Source organism: Hyperolius riggenbachi, chromosome 2 (assembly GCF_040937935.1).
Source record: "Hyperolius riggenbachi isolate aHypRig1 chromosome 2, aHypRig1.pri, whole genome shotgun sequence".
NCBI classification, from domain to species: Eukaryota; Metazoa; Chordata; class Amphibia; order Anura; family Hyperoliidae; genus Hyperolius; species Hyperolius riggenbachi.
The window spans coordinates 531,878,993-531,905,721 of record NC_090647.1 but is presented as its reverse complement, the minus strand read 5'-3'; the positions used below and the strand labels follow the sequence as shown (position 1 = coordinate 531,905,721).

The 26,729-nt window shown below is 43.0% G+C and overlaps 1 protein-coding gene across 3 annotated transcripts in view; it reads left to right on the top strand.

Annotated features, from left to right (window-relative positions):
- The window catches only part of EPHA3 (EPH receptor A3), a 501,294-nt gene that overhangs the window by 429,850 nt on the left and 44,715 nt on the right, over positions 1-26,729 (top strand). For all 3 annotated transcript variants that reach the window (XM_068270665.1, XM_068270664.1, XM_068270666.1), the window contains one exon: positions 26,494-26,619. In XM_068270665.1, the coding sequence (XP_068126766.1) occupies positions 26,494-26,619 (126 nt within the window). The remainder of the gene's footprint in view (positions 1-26,493; positions 26,620-26,729) is intronic.

Genomic DNA, 26,729 nt, shown 5'->3' with positions numbered 1-26,729 from the left:
TCACACTGTGGGAGGAGTTTCACCCCAACATCAGCCATACAGGAAACCCCCCCGATGATCGATTTGAGAAAACGTAAAGATTTCTCGTGGGAAAGGGGGTATCAGCTACTGATTGGGATGAAGTTCAATAATCTGTTTAAGTTCCTCAAAGAGGAACTTCAGCCTAAACAAACATGCTGTCATTAAGTTACATTAGTTATGTTAATTAAAATAGATAGGTATTATAATCTCTTACCCACCCTGTTTTAAAAGAACAGGCAAAGGTTTGTGATTTCATGGGGGTAGCCATCTTTTTGGTTGAAAGGAGATGACAGGGAGCATGAGACACAGTTCCAACTGTCCTGTGTCCTGATCACCCCTCCCAGTTGCTAGGCAACGTGAATAACATAGGAAATCCCATCATGCTTTGCACAGCATCAGGGGAAAAAAGCCCGGGCAGTTTTCTGTGATGGGGCGGAGCTTAGCTAAAAATGCAGCTACAAATGAGACTTCCATAAGAAAAACAAATTTCTGATGCTGTGAAACTGTTAAAGAAACACCAAGCCTTTTCAGTTCTGCTCAGTAGATTTTTAGTCTGGAGGTTCTCTTTAAGCAGCAGTGTGGTTTTACAAGCACCGAGGTGGCTGACAGGTTGCGCGTTAGTGCAGGATTTCACATATGTGCTGAATACGTGTAAATTTCATGTTTGCGTTTAATTGCTGATCAGCGGCAGATTTCCTGCCAGTTTGGTAGATGTTTGGTGCCAAATTAATGACAGAAATTGCCTTCAAATTATGCTGAACTAGCTGAAGATTTTGTGACGGCCATAAACAGCCGTAAAATGTGTATAAATCGCGTCTCCAGCGTACGGGTAATGTTCACCAGGAGGCGGAGGCAGATGGATGGGTAAGCTGTCTGACTAATTATGACTGCGGCGTCGTTAGAACAAGCTTGATTACCGGATTGTGTCATGCCGTTCTGGACCACGTGCCTCCCGCATTGATTGTATCGCTCACATCAGTAACAGCCGCTAATGAAACAAGGCTCCTCTAATCTGCAAACCTGTTTTCACAACAATTAGTACTTTTCTTCCCGCATCGTTCCTCATCATTCTGAATATCCATCAGATTTATCCACTGAAAAAAAGGTAAACAGTAGCAATGAGGTACAAAGTTCATAAGGGCCCATTTTTTCCCCTCACACCCACAATGCGCTACTGCCATGATCTCCGTGCAATCTAATGTGATTGCAATTTGCAGGGCCAGATTTATGTGAAGGCCACAAAGGCCCAGGCATTGAGTAGCTGCAACACAAGAGGGCACCTGGATGGGAAATAGCGGTTGCTACACACAGGGCTGGTTCTAGCCACAATGGGGTCCCAGGGCAAAAGTAGCCTGGTGGCACCTCTGACACCTACCCCCAGTCAGAGGTGCCCCTAAATACCCCCCACAGCGTTACAGATGCAAGGGTGACAGGTAGACACTCACCTCCTCCGAGTTCCAGGCGCTGGAAGTCCTGTCTCTCTTCTCTGTAGTGTAGCTCTGCACTTCCTGCCTCTCACAACAGGCACTAGAGCCCAAACAGAGAAGCAGGAAGTGCAGAGCAGCAACACTAAAGAGAGGACACACGTACCTGCAACGCCTGGAACTTGGAGGAGGTGAGTATGTGCCTGTCACCACTGCCTCTGTAACACTGTGAGGGGAGGGGGCTGGTCAGGAGATAGTGGCAGACACTTGGGGGCCCCTATGGATGCTGAGGCCCTTGGGCAATTGCCCCCTTTAGTTATATGGTAGTGCTGGCCCTAGATACACATAAAAGAGAAGGCTGCAAACACTAGGGAGCTGGGGAGCAACACATGAAAGAGGGAGCATGATGCCCAAGGGTGTTATATGTCAAAGAAAGGGGCTGCAGTATATGGATGTTATGCGTGGAAGAGGGGGCTGCACATGGAATGGGAGGGGCACTGCTGCACATGGAGGATGAATCAAACATGCAGAACTTGTCCTAGGGGCAAAAAAAGTATAAATCCAGCCTTGGCAATATGGGAAAATATTGCTATGTGGTTTTTCTGTGCTCCTTTACTGTGCACGGGAACACAAACGCACTAAAAATACAGCAGCGCCAATGATTGCTATGGGGACAAATGGTGAAGCAAATGCATCACACTAATGGAAGCAGGTTTTTTTTTTTTAAATATCTTTATTTATATCATTCCAATTATACAAAATACATTATACAAAATTCATACCAAACTCTCTCATAAAATCTTCAACAAGGATATTTCCCTTTATCCTCATACACATGCCTTTATTAATTTTTTTTCCAATTCAACAATATTCTCTTACCACCCCCTTAAAAACCATGAAAAAGGAAAAAGAAAAGAGCATATCCACCCCTTAGTTTCTTGGATTCATCATCTTCTTAACACACATCCTCATACACACCATACTCTCATCCATCTTTCATTCCCACTCCTCTTTCATTCCTGTACTGGTCCTCTCCATTCATGGAAGCAGGTTTTATTAGTGTAGGACGTTTTGGTGATTCCTGTATAGACCAAGAACACCTAAACGAGATGTAGGGAGAGACCAGGAGCCCAATGGTGAAGTATCGTTATGTATTTTGTATTTATGTATGCTACTGCAAATGCCCCTCTGTCTGGTCTCCCTATGACCCGAATAGCCCCGCTGCAGTCCATCATGAATGCAGCAGCCAGAATTATCCACTCCTCCCATTGCTCCACCATGGCGGCTCCCCTCCTTGAATCCCTCCACTGGCTTCCTATCCAGTCCAGAATCAGATTCAAGATACTGTATCTGGCCTACAAATCTGTCCACAAAACCTGTCCAACCTACATTTCCGAGGTACACACCTAGCTGCTCACTCCGCTACTCCAATGAACTTTGCCTGACCCCCCCCCCCCCCCCCCCACCGCGTCACCCAGTTCCATGCATGCCTCCAGTACGTCTCAAGAGCTGCTCGAACACTATGGAATGTCCTACCTCAACCCATTAGAGCAGCCCCCTCCTTCAACATCTTCAAGAAGGCCCTCAAAACTCACCTTTTCACTCTGGCCAACCACCCCTCACAAGTGCTCTAAACTCACAGCTGAACTCTGGTCCCCTATTTTTCATTTCCTTACCCTTCCCCTCTAAATTTTCTATCCTTCTAGCAGGGTCCTCCTCCTTTTGTGTCCTACCTGTTCACACACCTGCAATACTGTGCACCCATCCTATGGATCTGAGTGAACTCAACTTGTTTAATCTCTATGCTTCCATCCAGTGACTGACTACCTCGTACTCATACTGTTTTTCTTGTATTCCTGTATTGTCATATTGCTGTATGTCACCCCTAAATATTGTCTGTAACCTAAACTAATGTCCAGCGCTGCGTAATATGTTGACGCTTTATAAATACAATAAATACAATAAATAAATAAATAATACATTTGGACAATGTAGGTGCGTGTAGTAATATACTCACAAGGGTGAGTTCCCTGCAACCACATAGGCCTGCAGGGAATTCACCATCCCCGCTCAGTTATTCAAGTCCTGACAGATTTTGGATGCTTGCTTTCCTGTGGTTCTTTATAGTTTCCAGAGAAACTGCAAAGCTACACCCTCCAAAGGAGGTCTGACTGGATAGAAATAGTGTATCTATTGACAACCAATATTACAAGAGAGGTAATTGCTTACCTCTCCAAAAGATAAGGACACCAGTTTTCCTTGTGTCTTGTGCATGAGCTCAAGTCTGCTTTAAAGGAAATATCCGAGAAGTTTAAAAAATATATATATTTACCTGGGGCTTCCTCCAGTCCCTGCGCCCTCGCCGCAGCTCCACTTCCAGCCAGTGGCCTGGGATCCCCTCCAGTGCAAGATGCCAACCTCGGCAGGTCGACATCTACTGCGCTGTGCAAGAGCTGCTCACGGTGGCTCTGACATCATCTCAAGTGTACTGCGCCTGCACAGTACACTCGAGATGATGTCAGCACCACCAAGCGTCTCTCGCGCAATAGATGCCGACCTGCCGAGGAGCTGGAGAAAACTTTTATTTTTTATTATTATTATTTAACTCCTCGGACATTACCGTATGGTGTATTCATGAATTTTACCAGTTTTCCTAATGCATGGCAATACATTTAAAAGATTTAAAGGACACCTGACCCAAGACAAAGCAACCTTGGGTAAGCACAGAGGTGTGTTCATGCTGGATCCACATACCCCTGTGAATTGTCCATTCCTCTCCTCATTCCCTCCAGTCCCTGTAATCACTGCTTGAAAAATTTTACTTTTGGCTAAAATCAGATTTTTAGACAGGAAGAGGCAGTCTTGCTACAATGTTCCCTCCTACCACCCTTTTATTTCCTCCTCCTCAGCACCGCATTCACTTATCTGGGCAGAAAAGAGGTGGGAATGAGAGGGTGATAGGGAACATCGCAGCAAGCCTGCCTCTTCCTGTCTGAAAATGTAGCCAAAAGTCACATTTTTCTGTAGAGCTTGGGGAAGCTGGGGACAGAAGGACACACATAAGGGACAGAAGGACGCACCTTGGGGGTCAGAATGGGGCATATGGGGGACAGAAGGGGACACATGGGGACAGAATAGGACACATGGGGATAGAAGGGGGACAAATGCGTACAGGAGTACGCATGAGGTACAAGGGGGACACAATAATTGGGCGAGAACATCTACAAGATGCTTCTGAGCCATGGACTCACCAGGTTTAGTATATTTTTTTCCCCTGGTTTTTGTCCTCTAAACCTTAAACCTAGTTGCGTCTTATAGTCCAGAACGTCTTATCTGCCAAAAAATACAGTATATAATACTAAAAAAAAAAAGCAATGATATCACAACTCAAGCACAATCTTCTTACTGCAAGATGGACAATGTGCCATGACAAGCCCTTCTGACGTTTGAACGAATCATTAGACCGAAAATAAAACAGCCGAGATTTCTATTTTTTTCCTTTAAAGCGAGGGTTTGATTCCGGAGTGTCCTTGGGCTGTAAAAAGACTTTGGCAGGAAAAGTGCTTAATAAGCATCACTTTATCAGATCTGAAAATCTCATAAAAAAGTGTTTCCACACTTGTGTAACAAGTACCGTCTGATAAGGTGTTGGTGCTTCAAAGCCACGCAAAGCACAGGAATTTTAACACCTGTAATTGGAGTCTAAATAGAAGGAGCTCTTATATATTAATCAAGGTTTACTAAGTGTAACTTGTGAAGAATGAGACTTCTAAAAACAATCTCTCATCCTCCGAACCTCGAACGTTGCAGTAATCGCTCTTTCACAGCCTACTTGTAAATGACCTTCAAAACAAAGACTTTATCGACAGCTAAAGGTATAAAATGAGCCTACAAGGTATAAAAACGTAAAAATAACAAGTTCGGCCTGAAAGAGGGCCCAACTCATTCACTGCTATACAAATAAACCAATAATGCCACTCGTGTCCACAAACTCGGGGAGTGTTTACCAAAGTGTGAGACTTGTACTGTTGGCGTAGAGGACCAACTTCAAATTATGGGACCTTGTAGTAAAGTTTAATGGGTCCCCTTACTATAGGTATACTTGAGAAATAATGATGTACCACACGCTTTCTCTTGTAGATATGAGAGGGGGTGGTGATATGCCGTCACCCCTAATACAGTATGTGAATCAGTGCCTTAGTGGGGGCAGTGTGCGGAGTGGGAAAACTAGCTGGTTCTGTTCACAGATGTTTACCTACTGTATGAGGATTAACCTCACTACCAATAGGGTTAAAATGGGACGTGACACTAATCAGGTGTAGCGCTAGCATAAACCTTGTTATCATGTTGTACATAATACAGTGCAGATGCCATTTTCTCAATAGCAATAAACACTCGAACATACACTGGATCACAACTCAGATTTCACTGTAAGTGGATTTAAAGTGATATTCAATAGAGGGCTGTATCTGGCCATCTTGCGGGCTCCAGGCAAGGCACCTATTGCCCACCACCATTCTTAAAGTGGATCTGAGATAAACTTTTACTCATTGCATAATTGTGTTCCTTACATATAGTTTATAGGGCATTCCTCAAGCCAATTACTTATTTTTTTTGTCCTAAAGGGAACGTCCGGCAAAAAAAAAAAAAGAGTCTCACTTACCTGGTGCTTCTACCAGCTCTAAGCAGCCATCCTGTGCCCTCGTAGTCCCTCACTGCTGCTCCGGTCTCCCTACGCCAGCTAGTTTTGTTTTTGCCAAACTAGGGGGTTGGCAGGCCGCATTGCGTACATTTTTACGCATTCCTGCAGGTGCGGGAACATTAACACATACGTTTTTACGCGTTAATGGTTCAACTTGTTGAACCACTAACGCGTAAAAACGTATGTGTTAATGTTCCTACACCAGCGGGGATGTGTAAAAATGTACGCATTGCGGCCCCCCGAACTAGCTGGCGGAGAGGGACCGGAGCAGCAGTGAGTGACTACGAGGGCACAGGATGGCTGCATGGGGCTGGTAGAAGCCCCAGGTAAGTGAAACTCATTATTTTTTTTTGCCGGACAATCCCTTTAATACTCGAATTCCCTATGAACTAAACAAGCCTCGCCCACAGCTCAAAGTGCCTTGGCACTCCATGTAGCAAGGGCTTATGGGAGCTCAGTCTGGGCAGGAGGAGGAGGTTACTAGCCAGAGATTTCAGAGGCAGAAGGGAGGAGGGGGGAGGAGAGGGGAGTGAGCTGAGGGCTGGAGATGCAGTTGCAGCTTGCCTGTGCGTAATGTGACAAACAAAACATGGCCTCTGTCATTGTATCACAGGAATAAACAAACATGAAACTGTTTAAGCTGTTTGCAGCTAGATTTGCTGTGTAAACTATCTAAACTTTAGATAAAATATATAGACAAGTTACTTGTCATAGTTAGTTCTTGATCTTGGATCCACTTTAAGAATAGGAAGTCCATAGCCTATGCTTACTAATTTTGTGTCTGTTAAAGTGGACCCAAACTAAAAATACAAGATTTCAGAAATAAAATCTATTTCCTAAATTATAGTAATAAATAGCAGCCTTTTTTCAGCTGCATGATGACAAATATAAAATATATTACATTTATTGGAGGAACCCCTCCCTTCCTTTCATATTGCCGGCAAATAATCCGGCAAACTGGTGGAATAGATGGTGTCCAGCAAAGGAGGAATTGCTAATGGCTGCCACCTGTATAACCCTAGTTATGCAAAGAGGAGGGGGAAAAGCATGCACTGAAATGCTCATAGGCTTGAAGGAGTGTTTATTTATATTTGTATGTGTCAAAGTGGTGCAACTAAATATTTTGAATTAAAAAAATGTTTGGTTTGGGTCCGCTTTAAGCAACTGCCAAGACAAACCCTTGTAAGTGCAAACTAATTTGGCCAAATAAACATTGATTGTGATTCAATGTGTTTTCTGCATGCAGCATAAAAAACGTACAACATGCAGCATTTTTTCGCACTTGACTTCCATTGCTTATTTATAATCACTAGCTAATGTACCAAAACGAATGTGTTGTAATATAGCTGAAAGTGCATAGTGTGCAAGAAGAAGCAAGTGTGAACTAAACTTTTATTACTTAAATCGAGTAAACTTTATCACCTTTTGAACTACTGTTAGAACCACCTACTCATCTACAAACCAGATTTTATTCTCTATCTGAGTCATGCGGTATGATCTCTTTAAAGTCAAGGACACAGAGTTCAGGCTTGCGTGGATGCCGGAAGACCCTGCTCTGTGGAATATTTCAGGTTTGCAGCTAATTAATATTGTCCTCCTCAGTATCAGGGTTTCTCAAACAGTCATTCCCCTGACAGGAGGGAAAGTTCTTCAGGACCTTCTCACAGGAAAGCTTGCAGCCTTAATTATCCTGGCACATCCAGCGCTGGTAATGATACAGCCACCTGTACGCAAGTGAGATGATCTCCGAATGAAGCTGCGGAAGAGTCCTGGAGGACTGGAGGTGGGAACTCTGCTTGTAAAAGGCAATAAATGTGACAGGAGGATCAGAGTTTAATAGCATAGCTTATTGCCTGACGCTGTCTGCTTACTGCTTGCAATATGATCTATTTACTTTCCAAGGTCAGGTAAAAGAGCTGAATTCCAGACGGATGAATAAATATATGGCTTAGACATAGTATAGGTAAAGAGGTCACATGCCATAGGGCTTTACTCCAGTCCAGCTGGTCACAGTGCGTGGCCACACGGGGTGTGTTTGGATTTGGCACTGTTGGTTTTGGCACAAGCAGAGTGTCGGCAAAATGACTGCTAGAGTTGATCCATAAGAGGCTATTAAGGTGGTCACTAACGATCCACTTTCTAGCGAAAAATCATTAGAGTGATCAGATAATTCTGATTGAAAGTGAAATTGAAATATCGTAATACATCGTTCACTATACCAGCAACGAACCAATCCTTGCTTTCTATCTATTACAATTATTGACAAGAAAATCCAAATTTTGGTTCAACGAAAAATCCAATCAGACGATGTTTTTATAATCATTTGTAATCGATTGTGCCTATCAATGGAGATTATTTACAACCATCCGGTCACATCCAATCAGAGTTATCTGATCCCTCAAATGATTTTTCCCTAGACATTGGACCGTTAGTGGCCACCTTTACTCCAACTTCATTGTAAAATTATTGCAAATTGTATGCAGCTTGGAACTGGACCAATCAAATGTGCTTCATGCTTTTGATTGTCCCATGTAAACAGAGGCGGTTTAGCAACAGTGGGGTCCCGGGGCAAAAGTAACCTGAACCCCCCCCCCCCCCGTATACCCCCCACAGTTTAGGTATAATAGTGTGACCCTCGGTGTAGGTAGCCAGAGAGTACCCCTCCAGTTTAGGTAGCTAGAAAGTGGCCCCAGTACAGGTAGTCAAAGTGCACCCCCTTTGACTACCTGTACTGGGGCCACTCTCTAGCTACCGAAACTGGAGGGGTACTCTCTGGCTACGCTCTGTTCTGGGTAGCTAGAAAGTGTGCCCCCCCCCCATTATAGATAGCCAGAGAGTTACCCAAAGTATAGGTAGGCAGAGAGTGCTCCTAATGTTATAGGTAGCCAGACAGTGCCGTGCCCTTGTCCACCCAGTGTAGGTAGTCAGAGAGGGCTCCCTGATAAAGGTAGCCAGAGAGATTCTCTCCCAGTGCAGATAGCCAAAGTGTGCTTCCCCCCTCCCTCAGTACTGGTAGCCTAAGAGTATAGGTCACCCGAGAGTCCTTTCCATCCACTATGCAGAGTGCACAGCAAAGCGTACATTACTCACCTTCCCATAATCCAGCCACAGGCTCCAAGTCTTCCTTCTGTCCTCCAGGGGGGGGCTCCAGGCTCCATCTCTATGCTGAGATCGACATCTGTTGTCATGTGACAAATGGCAATCTCGGCATAGACACAGGGACACAGAGAAGACGGGCTGATGCAGCCAGATCCCGAGGAGGTGAGTGATTTTAGAGCTCTGCTGCACACTCTGCACACGGCCCTCCCAGCGGTCTCCTGAGTGTGACTCAGGATTACTGATATTTGCTGTGAAATTTCACCCCGTGCTACACTTAGGAACACCACCAAGGGGGTAAAGCTAGTTCTGAAGACAAAAGGGGGTGCCCAATCCTGTACTAGCAATGTGTACTTAGTGGCCTGTGAGTGTATATTATTTTTTAATTAGGGATGCTCATTCAGATCTCGCGGAATTTAAATTTCCACATTTCTGATCGGAAATCTGCATTTCCAATCGGAACTCGAAAAATGGAACTCGGAAATCGGATTTGTGTGGAAATACTGCATTACCGCATTTTGGTAATTTTAGCCCAAACACAGAACTCAGAAGCATTGGACCATTTAGAGAAGGTAGAGTCAACTCATAAGTATTTGGCCAGATTGCAAAAATTGACCAAAAAAAAAAATCACTACCCAGAAATCAGAAAAGCCGAACTCAGAGATCAGATTTCTGTGGAAATACCACATTACTGCAGCTCGGTAGTTTTCGCCCAATCACAGAACTCGGAAGCACTGGACCAATGAGAGAATGCTGAGTCAACTCAAAAGTATTTGGCCAATCAGAGAATGCAATTTTTTTTTTTTTAAATACTACTCGGAACTCGGAAAACAAAAATCAAAAGTTTGCGGAATCGGTAATCAGCATTGACAGAAATCGAAATTTCCGCGGAATCAGAAATCGGCATTCCTGACCATCCCTACTTATAATCTTATATTGTGATTAAAATATGCCTTCTTCAGTTTCGGATTTAATCAGACTTTATGGGTATTACGCCATTCTCCTTTTATTATTACTGGCCAGTTAAATAAGATAATGCGGCAGAACCGCACTTATCTTTTAAGTCTAGTGTCTATTTTTACCGTTAAAATAGACGTCAGCTACATTAGAGAGATATTTATGGCTCATTCTTCCTTTTGCCTCTGTCAAGGGCTGTCATTGCCGAATGGCGTTCATTAATACTAACACTGTCGTGTGCGTGCGGCGATTCCATCTTTAGCGTTTATTTAGGTTTGGTGAATGATGTCGTGCAGATCAGCGCAAAGTCAATAAATGCAAGAGAGGAAAAACCATCCTTTAAACTGAGCAGACATTTTCCCATCGTTTTTGTTTTTTCTTTATTTTCTGGACAATGTACAAGGAAACAGAGGCGCCAGAAGGATAAAAATAACTAAAGCTGGCCACTAACGGTCCAATTTCTAGCAAAAAATCGTTCGAGCGATCAGAAATTCTTTATCGGACGAAAAATCGTTCACTACACCATCAACTAACCAATCATTGCTTGCTATCTATCACGACCACCAAGAAAATCCAAATTTTCGTTTGACGAAAATTCATTTTGGTGACGTTTTTTTTCACTCGTTCATAATCGATTGTGTCCGCCAATGGAGATTATTTACAACCAATCCGATCAGAATTTCTGATCGCTCGAACGATTTTTCGCTACAAATTGGACCGTTAGTGGCCAGCTTAAGAACCTTAAAAATAGAGGAGGTAGCAGTGGACTTACCTCCTCCAAGTAGACACAAGATACTGTGGATGTTGTTCAACAAGGTAATTTTTTTTACATTATCCAAGGTTCAAAGCGTTTCGCAGGAAGGACCCCGCCTCCTCAGGCAATTAGATGGAGAACATCTGCTGGTCTATATCAAAGCCAAGTTTCTTGGTGGAAGGTTGTTGTCCCCTTTTTCTGATCTACGGAGAGCGATTCTTAATCCTGAGTGGGGTCAGGTCTAATCTCCTGCGTGCAAGAGGATTTGCTGCCGGGAGACTTGGGCGCAGGATACAGCAAGTATATGGCTTATCCTGCTGCTGCACAAGTTCCCGCTGACGTTAATTACTATTCTCCCTCCAGGTCCATGTGGATAGTGGGGGAATGATGTAATTTGGCTTCCAGCTATTGCTGGGGGCCGAATTACAATGTTTTAAAAGTATCTTCAGCTCCGTATTCTAATGGCGCCGAAGTTACTCACTGTGCGCCGCTACAACCGTAATTCCTATTACGGCCTATGGTGGCGCTGGCTGCACCCAAGTCTCCTGCGCTGGATCTCCAGTGTTCCAATCTCCCCACTTGCATATACAGTGATTGCCTGAGAGGTAACCCTGGTTTGTAAGTATAATATACTTGCTTTTTCATTAATCTACTTTTGCCAGTACTTCACTATATCGGGCTCTCTGTGTCCCCTCTTTGTATTTTCTGTACAGAGCTCGGCAAGATTAAAAATCCCATGACTTCCTGTGAAAGGCCGGAGCAAGTATGTCACCTCCTCCGCTGTCCCGCGTCTGGCTAGCACCTCTTGCTTGTAGATAGCCCCGGGGTGGATCCTGCTGCTGTAAGGAGCGGGGAAATGATTGTGTTTGCACAGAACGAATTGCAGAACAGAGGAGGCTTAACACATGTGCATGTGTTTATTATCTGTTATTCATGACAGACCCTCATTTACGACATGTGCTGCCCCTAATTATTGGTGTGAAGAGATTACGGCCATTGTACTCCGGCTCCTGCCAGCCTCCGGAGACCCGGGTTGCCGTAGCACATGTAAGCTTATTTTCTGCGGCATAAACTCCAAAAAGGACGGCTGGTGCCCGGGGTCCAATATCTGACCAACTGTTCTCTCTGTGATTCCTTGCATGGCATATTGAGCGCAATCTTGTTCTGTGGTTAATTGGACACACGCTTATCGGTTTACTCATCAAACTCTCTGCTGATGTGGGCACTACAGGCTATAAAGCGTTGTTCGTAATGCTGCCATGACTGTACTATTTCCACGGCGCTGTGAGGTAATAGCAAAATATATTAAATGGATGATTTATATTATGTTATTTTGATATGTCGGTTTTGCCCGCAAGTTGTTTATGAAATTTACGACAAGCAGGGCCGGTGTTTGCTGTAAAGGTAAACTGGCCAATGGCCTCCTTAGAAGACCCCCAAGTCAGGTATTGTGGAGGACACAAGAAAAATAACATTGATATTGTGCTTTTCTCCTGACAAACTCAAAGCGCCTTCTATAGTGACCGGTTTGAGTGTTGAGGGACCCAGCACAGGAGCGGTGGGGTGTAGGAGGAGCCAGGAAGCCTCTGGACCATTCAGAAGCTTTCTTCTACTTAGGTATCTAATCGTTCCCCGCCCACACTTGTTTTTTGTTTTTACTTCAGGTAACCTTAAAGGGGTATCGTCTTCAATTGTTTTTTTTTTCCTTTAAAATATTAAACAGTAAAAAATGAATATGAAACGATATGAGACGGTTTTGATATTTTTTGATTCGATATTTGAACCTCACTGAAGCTATTATTGCTGGTTGCAGGACAAATTATAAGCTGTACTACTATAATTGTAATTAGTGATCAAATAGAGGAGATAAAGTTCCCTGCTTCCACCATGGATACAGCAGAAGCTTTTTCTGCCTTGTTTACACAGGATGTACACTTCCATCTCAATCTGATCTTTCTGATCACCTGCAAAAGCAGGTTTATCGATTAGCAGCTAAATGAAGTGGAAATCATGAGTTTTAACCCTTTAAAACCAGTCGGATGATGATTTTTTAATGTGAATTATTTTTAATTCTTTAGACTACTGATGAACTTTGATGACAGTAAGCCTTTAAATAAAATCTAAACTTTACAAAAAATAAAGTTTTCACTGAAAGTTTAGCTACACTGTAAGCTTGTTGGGTCGTGAACTATAATGTTGTGCGGTTTGGTGACAGGGACGGCTGCAGCTGTAGTCATGCTTTTGATTAAAAAAAGTTCTAATCCCGTCAGACATGCAGAGTTTTCGCGGTAGAACAGCCTCTCATCTGCTGAGACGTCAGGCATGAAAACCTCTAATAAGATCAATACTTTACAGACATTTAGTTAAATCCTCAGTGAGTCAGATAGCGTGTTTATGGAATCTTGAATCCCGATGCAGTCTTTGTTGTGAGATGCATGGCTTCACCTCTCTGACATCCATAGAAACGTGACAGATTGTGAGCATTCTCGTTTTCATATAATTTGCACTTTAGAAGGTGCGAACGCTGAACATAATCTTGTGGGAATGTTTATTGTTTGCGGTAACCCTGCCTTGTCCCTGGGGGGGACGGGGGGGGGGACGAAGGGTTCTCATAACCAGAAGTGGCAGTATAGACTATTTCAAAGGTACAAATCTGTGCTTGATGGTGATACACAGCTCTGTGGGTAAGAATGTTTTGTACTATTTTTTTCTCTCTAAAAGAGAAGAGGACATGTCATACAATGTACCGTAATTGACCAATGAAGAAATCTAATGCATAATAAAGTAAAAAGTTGTAAGGCTGCATATTTTTTTTCATTACAATGTGTCTAATGTGTTTATTCTACATAATTGTGTATTTAAAGAGAAACAGTGACCAAGAATTGAACTTCATCCCAATCAGTAGCTGATGAGTCTGACCACTTTACCATGAGAAATCCATTCCTTTTCTCAAACAGATCATCAGTGGGTTCTGTATGGCTGATTTTGTGGTAAAACCCCTCCCACAGGAAACTCTGAGGACCATGGTCCTGGCAATTTCCTGTCTGTGAACCTCGTTGCATGGTGGGAAATAGCTGTTTACAGTTGTTTCCAACTGCCAAAACAGCAGCTACTTCCAGTGACATCACCTGCCAGCAGTAAAAATGTCACCATGTGATAAATGTCAGAATGTAAATCAGGGAGAGGAAAGGTTTTACAATGAAAAAACACTGACTAAATCATTTATATTATTATTTTCACTGGAGTTCCTCTTTAAAGGAAAAAAAAATGGTAACGTTTGAAATACATAGAAATATAAAATTAACATTTCTCCTATTTATGTTAATGCTTTATAAATCAATAATAATAATAATAATAATACAGCATAGTCCCCAATATCCGGGACTGAAGCAACCGGAAGTCTCAACTAACCGGCATGTCTGAGTGGATAATGGGGACTTTGTTTTGGGGGTTTTGGGGGGTGTTTTCAGTTGTTAAAATACTCCCGAGCCTCCGGCGACGTGTTACAGCCTTCCTGTTTGCTCCTAACAACTTCCGGCATCCGTACATGACTCCTGCCGTTTCACGCGACCTGGTGTAGGTCAGGTGACATGTCGGCTTCCGTGCACGGAAGATGACGGAGAGCCACTAGGAGCATCAGGAAGGCTGCAGCGTGTTGCTGGAGGCTTAGGGTCCGTTCACACTTATAAACGCAGTGCGGGAGTGATTTTCCCGCGATTAGCGTGGAAAAATCACTGGACACTGCGGCGGTTTTGGAGCGATCGCGATTAGCGTGCTTTGCACGCTAATCACCATCGCTACTCGCGGAACGCTCGTAGCCAGCAAACCGCTGCATGCAGCGTGGTTGCGGTTATCGCTAACCGCAACCGCGGCAGTGAGTTCACTGCCACTCGCTACATTGTGTAGCGGTTTTTGCAGAACCGCTAGCGGTTTGCCGTGAGTGGGAATCGCGCGATTCCCGCTCAGGTGAGAACGGGCCCTTAGTGAGTATTTTCGGGGGAGGGTTTGTTCTCTTTTGGGGGGTTTCTCCAGTAACCGGCAAGTACATGTATCCGGCATCAGGCGATCACCCCTGGTGCCGGATACTAGGGACTTTGCTGTAATAATAGAGTAAAATGCACTATCATTTTTTTTATCCTATGACACTGCCACCTACAAAAGGTTGTAAACATCTGACAGATCTGTCAGATTTTGGACTAGTCAATTTACCTGTGGGAGAATCTCAGTTATTTCTTACAAAAGCACTTACTAAACTGCAGTGGCTCAGTCGAATTGCCAAAATATGGACTCTGGATGTTACCTTTGTATAGACCCTTTGTAGGAGGTGCTCAGTGAGAGTTAACAGGGGTAGGCAAGAGAAACTGTGTAAAACATTGGGGGACCCCATTAAATGTTGCTGGGGGCCCCATGAGTTGTAGTTACCCCCTGATCAGAGCTGTCTGCTATTGGGACTTTGCCTTTATGTGAAGTTTAACTGTGTTTAGACCCGGTTTACTTCTATATTATTTATTGCAGAACTCTATTCTAGCTCTGTATAGAGGTCAGAGGGTCTTGTAGAACACCTGGATTTTCCTACAGATCCACAGTAATCTTTATAGCCTCAAGAGAATTATTTCATAACCGTATCATTCTTGACAAAATGACGTCTGGAAGGCAGAAACCATTCATAATCGTTTAAAATATTATTACTTCTTATTTATATAGTGTTTCCCAATATATAAAAAAAAGGGTGTAAATGTGAAATAATAAAAAAAATGACTTTGTTTTCTATGTTATGTTTTTTTTTTAATCATTTCATGTAGAGGAATCAGTCCTTCCATGTATAGGAATCAATCTTATGAATTGTATACAACAAAAACCAAGCCATGAAGAGCAATACAGCGATACTGCTGTCTTCTAAGCCTCATTTTATGTAAACACTAGCTGATTGCCCGGCGTTGCCCGGGTATGTATTTGGCTGGTGTTGGCTCCACCTACTTTTTCTAACCCTAACACACAATTACTCACTGACCAAGTTTGTGAGCTTTGCATTGTTTGGCACCAATAATTTGCATTGAAATGAAACAAATCTAATTGGCTGTGTGTGGCTCCACCCCCTTTTCTGAATTTGAACCCCAGTCACCCAATAACCAACTGTACCAGGTTTGAGGCCAGTGCCATTAACAGTGCAAGAATCGTAGCAATTAAATATTCCCCTTGAAAAGCAATAGGTGAAGTTTGATTCACTTTTGTAGGCTCCACCCACTTTTCTGAATATTAATCCCAGTCACCCAGTGACCAACTGTGCAACGTTTAAAAACCCTGCCATTAACAGAATTGCTGCAGTTTACATTTTCCCAGTGAAATTTGTATTTGTCTCCAGCCACTGATGACCAGGCATGGGCTTCCGAATTCCGCGGAAGCTAAAATTCCGAAATTCCGTCGGAATTGGGGTTTCCGGATGGTTCCGCGGAATTCGGAATTTGCAATCCGGAATTCGGAATTCCGGCAAAATCGGAATCGGAATGAATTGACCAATCAGGAGATGCGGAATGAGTTGACCAATCATAATCAGCGGAAAGTTACCGCGCTAAAATAACGGTTTCAACCTTTTTTTTATCCAAATTTACAAAATACAAATCAATTTTATTAACAATAGATATTTCAAATGAGCGATTGAGTATTTCCTCCTAAATTTACGGAAATCCGTTTAAAAAAAAATACGGAAAGTGCACGTGGCGGAATACCGCGGAATGTAACGGAATTCCACCGGAATGTAGCGGAAGCGGAATTTCGGTAGTGGCGGTATGCGGAATTACCGCGGAATCGGAAATTGGCTCTTCCGACCATGCCTGCTGATGACCCGGCATTGCCTGTGTATGTATTTGACTGGTGTTGGCTCCGCCCACTTTCTAACCCTAACACACAAACACTCAATGACCAAGTTTGTGAGCTTTGGGGTCCTTGGCATCAATAATTTGTATATTCCCATAGAAATTAAACAAATCAGATAGACTGTTTGTGGCTCCACCCCTCTCCAGCATTTGAACCCCAGTCACCCAATGACCAACTGTAGCAGGTTTGAGGCATCTGCTATTAACAGTGTAAAAATGGCAGCAATTTAAATATTCCACTTGAAAATCAACAGGTGAATTTTGATTGGCTATTATAGGCTCCACCCACTTTCCTGAATATTAATCTCAGTCACTCAGTGACCATCAGGGCAAAGATTGGGAACCCTGCCATAAACAGTTTAAGAATGGCTACAGTTTACACTTTCCCAGTGAAATTTGTTTTTGGCTCCGCCCACTTTTTGTAACCTGGACACAAAGTCACTACTCAATGCCCAAGTTTGTGAGTTTTGGGGTCCTTGGCATCAATAATTTGTATTTTCCCATGAAATGAAACAAATCTGATTAACTGTTTGTGGTTCTGTCCCTTTTCTGAATTTGAACCTCAGTGACCCAATGACCAACTGTACCAGGTTTGAGACTTGTGCCATTAACAGTACAAGAATGGCAGCAATTTTAATATTCTCCTTGAAAAGTGACATGTAATTTTTGATTGCCGTTTTTAGGCTCCACCCACTTTTCTGACTATTAATCCCAGTCACCCAGTAACCAGCTATGCTAAGTTTAAAAACCCTGCCATTAACAGTGAAGAAGGGCTGCAGTATACAATTTGCCAGAAAAATCTGTTTTTAACTCCACCCACTTTTTGTAACCTTGACACACAGTCACTACTCAATGACCAAGTTTGTGAGTTTTTGGGTTCCTGGCATCAAAATTGTGCTAATGGAAGCAGTTTATCCAGCAAAGAAATCTGACTGTTTTTGGCTCCGCCCCTTTACTGAATTTGAGCCCCAAACACTTAAAGCCCGACTGTAGCAGGTTTGAGGCCTCTGCCATTAACAGTGTGAGAATGGCTGCAGTTTCAATATTCCCCTTGAAAATCAATAGGTGAATTTTGATTGGCTCTTGTAGGCTCCACCTACTTTTCCAAATATTAATCCTAGTCACCCAGTGACCAACTGTGTGAAGTTTGAGAACCTTGTAAGAAAAGCTGCAGTTTGCATTTCCCCATGTAAAAAGTTAGTTGTTTTTGTCTCCGCCCACTATTTCTAATCTTGACATACAGTCACTTAATGACCAAGTTTATGACCTTTGGGGTGTTTGGCATCAATAAGTTGCATTTTACCATTGAAATTAAACAAATCTGATTGGCTGTTTTTGGCCCGCTACCTTCAGAATTTAAACCCCAGCCTCCCAGTGACTGACTGTAGCAGATGTTAGGCCTCTGCCATTAAGAGTGCATGAATGGCAGCAATGTAAATATTCCCCTTGAAAATCAAAAGGTGAATTTTGATTGGCTGCTGTAGGCTCCACCCACTTTTCTGAATATTAGTCCCAGTCACCCAGTGGCCAACTGTGTCACGTTTGAGAACCCTGCCAATAACAGAATGGCTGAAATCAATCTAACAAATCTGATTGGCTGTTTGTGGCTCCACCCCTTTAGTGAATTTGGACCCCAGTCACCCAATGACTGACTGTATCAGGTTTGAGGCCTCTGCCACTAACAGTGTAAGAATGGTAGCAATGTGAATATTCCCCTTGAAAATCAATAGGTACATTTTGATTGGCTGTTGTAGGCTCCACCCACATTTCTGAATATTCATCCCAGTCACCCAGTGGCCAATTGTGTAAAGTTTAGGAACCCTGCAATGTAAAAAATGAAGTTGTTGGCACCGCCCACTTTTTCTAACCTTGACATACAGTCACTCAATCATCAAGTTTATCAGCTTTGGGGTCCTTGGTATCAATACTTTGTATATTCCCATTGAAAAACAAACAAATCTGTCTGTTTGTGGCTCCGCCCCCTTCCTGAATTTGGACCCTAGTCACCCAGTGACCAACTGTATCAGGTTTGAGGCATCTGCTATTACCATTATAAGAGAATGGTAGCAGATGAAACATTCCCTTTGAAAATCAAAAGGTGAATTTTTATTGGCTGTTGTAGGCTCCACCCACCTTCCAAAATCCTAATCTGTCACCCAATGACCAACTGTGCAAAGTTTGAGAACCCTGCTATTAACGGTGTAAGAATGGCTGCAGTTTATATTTCCCAGTGAAATTTGTTTTTAGCTCCGCCCACTTTTTGTAACCTTGACACACAGTCACCCAGTGACCAAGTGTGTGAGTTTTCAGGTTCCTGGCATCAGAAATGTGTGATTTGAAGCAGTTTATCCACCAAGGAAATCTGATTGGCTGTATGTGGCCCCGCCCCTTTATTGAATTTGGACCCCAGTCACCCACTGACTGACTGTAGCAAGTTTGAAGCCTCTGCCATTAAAAGTGTAAGAATAGCAGCAGTTTAAATATTCCCCTTGAAAATCAATAGGTGAATTTTGATTGGCTGTTGTAGGCTCCACCCATTTTCTTAAATCTTAATCGCATTCACCCAGTGACCAAGTGCGCCAAGTTTGAGAACCCTGCGATTAACAGTCTAAGAATGGCTGCAGTTTACATTTGACCATGTAAAATGAACGGCTGAAATTTGATTTGCTGTTTTATGCTCCGCCCACTTTTCCTGGATTTGTAACCTCGGTCACCAAGTGACCAACTGTGCCAAGTGTGGGGACTCTGGCTTGATTACTGTGAGAATGGCAGCCTTTTACATTTTTTCCATTGACTTGAATGGGTGAAATCTGATTAGCTGTTTGTAGCTCCGCCCACATGTGCAGGGGGGCCGCGAGACCCCCAGAACATATCATCCCAGGTAGTAAGGGATCTGTGTACCAAGTTTCGTTAAAATTGGTCAAGCCGTTTTTGCGTGATCGCGGCACATACACACACACACACATACATACATACATACATACATCCGATTTTATATATATAGATCTCAGCGGCAAGGCAGTCATCTGACCTGACCCTTTTAGGGTTTGTTCACACTAGAGGCATTTTTCACATTTTTTAAGTGCTGGCGATTTTTCAAAATCGCCCTGAAAACGCTTACACCATTATTCTCTATGAGACAGTTCAATGCCGTCAGGAAGTGAAAAAATGCAATCGGTCAGCAAAACCGATTAGCAAAGTAGTTAAGAAAAAATAAATAAAAAACAGCACGCAGGTAATTGCCAGGATTCGGAAATAAAAATTGCATCAAAAAACGCCAAACGCGGATGGAACACAATGTGAACAAGGCCTTAGAGGTTCTATGGCAGACAGTCAGAGCAGGTTGTAGACTTTTTACTGCAAAAAACAACCCTCCACCTTATGCCCTCACCACCCAACTGCCCCCCACTTTCCGCCATTAAGGAGTGCGAACAGTATCTGTCTGCCCCCCACCCCAGTAAAAAGCATGCAGAAAATGTCCCTCCCTAGGCTCCCAATGCATGTCATGTGACATTCTCCTTTACGGTAATGTGTTATAGAAGTCACATGATTATTGCGCCAGTAATGAACAAGTGAGGAAGCTGGAATTCACTATGGGCAGAAAGTGGGTGAAGAAGATGCAGAATCCAGCGAGGTAGTTTTCTTTCTCACCCTGCCAGCTGAAGCTGCTCAGCTTGGAGGAAAAAAAAATGCCAGGAAACCGCTACAAAGTCCTCAAGGAACCCTGGGGTTTCAGGGAACCTGATTGAGGAAGCTTAAAGGAATTGATTGAGGGATCCTGGTTGAGAAATATTAAAGTCAATGGGAATCTTTAAAAAAAAAGCCAGATACTTACCTAGGGAGAGAGAAAGCTCTGGTTGCTATAGAGCCTACACGATGCCCATTACAGCGTTGGCTCCCCGTAGCAGCATTCGACCCAGGGGCGTTGCTAAGATCCTAAGAGCTCCGGGGCACTCCAGCCAAAAAATGGGTGTGGACATGCACCAGAATGTGGGTGTGGTCATGGGTGGAGCTAAGTTTACATGAACTTAACAGTGGTCTGAGGAGGCCTGCCCAACAAAATGTTGGATGCAGCCCCACTTTACATTAATACAAAACCAATTTGGTCAAATGCTGCTTTCTCTGACGCCAAAAGGGGGCTACAGAAGTCTTCAGGAGCCCGAGTGCTCCTGAAGACGGGCCATTCCATGCACACCCTCTTTCTCAGGTTCGCAGTATGGAGCCGCCTTGACTTGGCTTCCAAAGACTTCCAAAGTCCCCCGTGGTGGGGGATTTAAATGGAGGAACTGCCACTGCAACAAGAGCAGTGGGAGAGAAGAGGGAAGTCTCTATAGGATCCAGAGCCTGCCTTCTCTTTAAGTAACTATCTGGTTTCTTTTCTTTTTCTTTTTTTTTTTTAAAAAAGACTCCTATTAGCTTTAAAGGAAATCTGTAAGAAAAAAAAGGTGTTCCAAATGGGTACTCACCTTGGGATATGGAAGCCTCTGGATCCTCCACAGGCTTCCCTTGTCCACCTCCACCGGCCTGTTCCAGTGCTGTCCTGTCCACAAAACCACTTGTCGAGGCTTGTTGATGGCTCGCGCATGCGCAGTAACACAAACCCACTCAGGCTTTGCGGGAAAAGCCGAACAAGATCAGGTTCGTGCTACTGCGTAATCGAGAGCTGCCTGTTCAGTAGCATGGACCCAATAGAGCTCAGCTTTCTCCGAGCATGTCCATGCTACTGTGGAGGCACAGCGCAGTAGCGCTTCAATGGTCTCAGGTCTGGCACGGCCTGGCTAAGGAGGACAGGGAAAGCCACTGGAAGACCCAAAGGATTCCCGTACCCAAGGTAAGTATCTACATTTGGCCATCGCAAACTTCACAGGTTCCCTTCTTTAACACGTATCCATGGGGTATCAACAAAAGGACACATTTACAAGTGATTACATGGTGAACGGTAGTATTTTAACGCTTCACGCTAAAAGTTTAAATCATGCTGGATCTCAGTAGTCTAATAAAAAAAAACAAATATATTTATATATGCATCTTATTATCAGCTTGCAATCGTGTTTTCCTGCTTAACAACCTGTTTTATGATGCCGTGTGTTCCACATAAGCATAAACAGAGTCACCATCTGACATCACAAGTGAAGGACAAATGTTTAAGTGGATATTATAGTGCCCCGAGGGAGCCAGTGTTGCCGTCTCAAAGCTCTGAATGATCATTACCAGGGAGTTTATGGCATCGCCAGGGGCAATGTTGACATTGGCCATAATAGTGTTTGTTAATTGTATTGTTTTTTTTTTACGGGCAGCGAGTTATAGCACCTTTCATACAATAGAACGATTCATCAGCGTCTAACATGGCTCCTGTAATAACACGCCGACCCTAAACTAACCGGCCTGCTTAGGCGACGTAACAGGCAAACAAAGCGACCACCTCTCCATAAGAGAAATCATCACTTCCTTCTCCCTTGCTGACCTGTCTGTCTGATGGTCCTAACCCTGAAAATCATTCGTCGTTTAACACTTTACAAATCCACAACAGCCATCATCAAGTCCTCCGCTGACTTAAAGCCGAGACCATTTATTATAAGAAATTAATTAAACTTGAGCGTATGGGGAGAACCACCAACTCTGTTATTTATTACGCTTTTTTTTCCGGCTAACTGGTAGTTATGATCATAATCAGCTAATTACGTTTACGTGAAATTTCGCATTAATTTTTGCTGTTACGCCTATACGCAATTACAAATTGTCAATTCAATTGAATTTGTATAATCATTCGTAAGTTTACATGAATTTTAGGGTCATTTTTCATGTAATTTTGTACCGATTTTGGCGGTGAATAGTACAGCCCCAACACATGCTATTGTCACCAAATTTACTACATTTGAAGATAAGGAATAGTGGTTACAGTCATTTTTCAAAAAGTCCTTGTGGTTTTTGAGAAATTGATTTTAAAAATGCAAATCAATTTTCTCAAACTACAAGGTCTTTTTGAAACATGAATTGAAACATGTAATTTCTGCTCATCACTACTGACTTGTCCGTCTGATTGCCCTAACTCTGAAAATCATTTGTCGTTTAACACTTTACAAATCCTTGACAGCCATCGCCAAGTCCACCGTTGAGTTAAAGCCTATTTCCGCGGAACAGCCGAGACCATTTATTATAAGAAATTAATTAAACTTGTTGAGCGTCTGGGGTGAACCACCAACTCTGTTATTTATTACATTTTTTTTCTGCCGTCCCGGTTACAACCGTCAGTTGTACTTCCTCCTCAAAATAAATATGAATGTGGAACGTAAAATAACGATGGCAGATAAAATCACACAGAGGAAATGTAAGCAGCAAGGCATTGTCTACACAGACAGAAATGCATCACCGTGAGACGAGGTCAATAATAAAACCGCCGTCGGTGGCTGGCGTGTGACATCGTATCAATTAGTCAAAACGAGGGGACATTGATTTAGTCCGCTGAGAGAGTAATGGGAGATGAGAGATATAGATCATATCCTTGTTATTGTTTGAGTTGCACATCTCTGCATGTCTCATATTGGCATCCGTGGGTAACTTTTCCCATACGACATAATATTGGCTTAGCGGAGAAAGAAATGTTCCTCTTTATTTTCTCTTATTTATTTGTTCTTACTTATTTCTTCTTATATTCCTTCTTATTTAGCCGTTGAGATTTTTCCTTTTCTACGAGTGAGTTCCCAAGGAAGTTAATAATAGATTGTTTAATCAGTATTTATACTCAAAGTGACTAAGCTTTAAAGGCAAAAACTGTGGCCAATGGGGAAATGGAAAATGTGTGCAACCACGAGCTGTGGAAGCCTATGGCGAGCTGTGCTGCGGGGGAGTGGTTAAGGTTATGCATGGAGGCGGGGTGATTAAGGTTAGACATCGAGGGAGGGGCGGTTAAGGTATCCAGGGTTGGAGGTTAAAGAGAACCCGAGGTGTGTTTAAAGAATGTTATCTGCATACAGAGGCTGGATCTGCCTATACAGGCCAGCCTCTGTTGCTATCCCAAACCCCACTAAGGTCCCCCTGCACTCTGCAATCCCTCATAAATCACAGCCGTGCTGTGAGGCTGTGTTTACATCTGTAGTGTCAGTCTCAGCTGCTCCCCCTCCTCCTGCATAGCTCTGGTCTCTGCCCCGTCCCTTCCCTCCAATCAGCAGGGAGGAAAGGGATGCAGGCGGGGACTGGAGTTCTGCAGGAGGCGGGGAGAGCAGCAGACTGACACTATAGAGATAAACACAGCCAGCTCTGACAAGCTGTTTGTCAGTAGCGTGGCTGTGATTTATGAGGGATTGCAGAGTGCAGGGGGACCTTAGGGGGGTTTGGGATAGCAACAGAGGTTGGGCTGTATAGGCAGATCCAGCCTCTGTATGCAGATAATAATCTTCAAACCCACCTCGGGTTCTCTTTAAGGTTAGGCATGGGGGTGTAGTCACTGAACCTCAAGGGAGATTGGGGTGACTAATACTGAGTTAGGTTCAACAGGAGGTGTCCAACAGGATCAAAGAATCAAACATAAAATGAAGTATAATTGAGAGACGTACTTCTGAATTTCTAAAACAAGCAGCCATCTCGGTCTGATGTAAAAGCTGCCTAGTTCTGCAGCAAAATAAAACAAATACTAGCTGTTTGAGGTGAACTTTACAGCCCTGTCGTGTTACCAACTGTGTTTTCTCAGCCAAATAGAAGGTTTTTGGCTTCTGTTTATGTTTCAGAGGAGTCGGGGCTGCATTCAACTGCTATTGCACTGCCTCATTTGCATGAATAAAACCATTAGAAACTTTTGCAATCCCACTAATACAGGTATTAGAAATGCAAAAGTGGGGATGTTTGTTACTAATTCACGCAACAATGGCTGAACGGATTTGAATGAAATTTGGCACACAAAGAGTACATAACCTGGAATAACATATAGGATACTTTTTATCCCTATAACCAAAGAGTGGGCTGAGACATATATAAATTTCACTGAGAAAATTTAAACTGCAGCCATTCTTACACTGTTTATGGTAGGGTTCTCAAACTTTGCACAGTTGGTCACTGGGTGACTGGGATTGATATTCAGAAAAGTGGGTGGAGCCTACAAAAGCCAATCAGATTTGTTTCATTTCAATCCAAATTATTGATGCCAAAGACCGCAAAATTAAGAAACTTGGTAATTGAGTAATTGTGTATTAGGGTTAGAAAAAGTGAGCGTAGCCAACACCAGCCAAATACATACCCAGGCAATGCCGGGTCATCAGTGGGTGGAGACAAATACAAATTTCACTGGGAAAATGTCAACTGCAGTCATTCTTGCACTGTTAATGGTAGGGTTCTCAAACTTTGCACAGTTGGTCACTTGGTGACTGGGATTAATATCCAGAAAAGTGGGTGGAGTCTGCAAAAGCCAATCAAAATTCACCTATTAATTTTCAAGGGGAATATTTAATTGCTGCCATTATTGCACTTTTAATCAAACCTGGTACAGTTGGTCACTGGGTGACTGGGGTTCAAATTCAGAAAAGGAGGTGGAGACACAGCCAATCAGAAACCCGGACAACACCTGGCCATTAGCTTGTGCAAAATAAATACAAATAGTTATCTGACAAGTTATTAGTAGGACCAGTACACCATGTACTTACTGTATGTTTATTTCATCAAGGGACATGTGCACAAACTAACGGTAAAAAAGCCTTTTGTACGGCATTAGGGTACCGTGCTCTACACTATTCTTGCATAGCCCATAGTACCCTGGCAACATATGTGTTACTAAAGTAGCGTGGCAACAACTAACTGTCCTGAATACTAGAAAAATTGCCATGTTCTATCTGTATACAGCAGTTTTACCAATGTTTTGTGCACATGCCCCCGTGTCACATGTCAGTTTATGACACTACTGGTTTAATCACAATTGTGTTGATCCAAGGTTCAGAATCTTATCTTATCTAATGGCCATCTGGAGTCAGGAAGGATTTTTTTTACCTTTTGAGGATAATTGGGCCATGACTTGTAAGGGTCTGTTTGCCTTCCTCTGGATCAACAGGGATATGTGAGGGAGCAGGCTGGTGGTGTACTGTATTTTCTGGTTGAACCCAATGGGCGTAAGTCTTTTTTTCATCTCAAATAACTATGTACACTTTAATGAGAAACTGAAACCAAGGATTGAACTTCATCCCAATCAGTAGCTGATACCCCCTTTCCCACGAGAAATCTTTACCTTTTCTCAAATAGATCATCAGGGGGGTCTGTATGGCTGATATTGTGGTGAAACTCCTCCCAGAATACGATGTCAGGACAGTTTTGTGTCTGTGAGCCTTGTTGCATTGTGGGAAATAATGTCTTTTCCAACTGCCAAGCAACCAGTATCTCCCTATGTGCATATGTATATCTATAAAAAAAATAACCATTTAGCCTATTGAATTCTTAGGGGGTGTGGTTATAGATAAGGCAGTTGGTGCTGTCTATTTTTTTTTCATGTCTGCCAGTAGTAAAGATGATTACGTGCAGGCTGATTGTGGATCAAACAATATGAACAAATTACATGGCGAATATCAATCATTTGTTGATCTCTATTCTATTTTTTACCTTTTCACTTTGCAAAGTATTGATTTATTTTTTCCCCTTTTCACAAAAAAAATCCTCCTTGATTCACTTTTGTGCCTTTCCTTCCTACAGTGAAATTCCCAGGCCTCAGGACCTACGTCGACCCGCATACCTATGAAGATCCCAGCCAGGCTGTGCATGAATTTGCAAAAGAGTTGGACTCGGCCTGCATATCCATCGACAAAGTTATTGGAGCGGGTGAGTAACATACCAGGATGCATACAAATCTCGACCCAATGCAAATCTCATGTCAGTAAATATAACAGATGGATGTTTTAGGCAGGGAACGCACTTGACTGTTTTCGTAC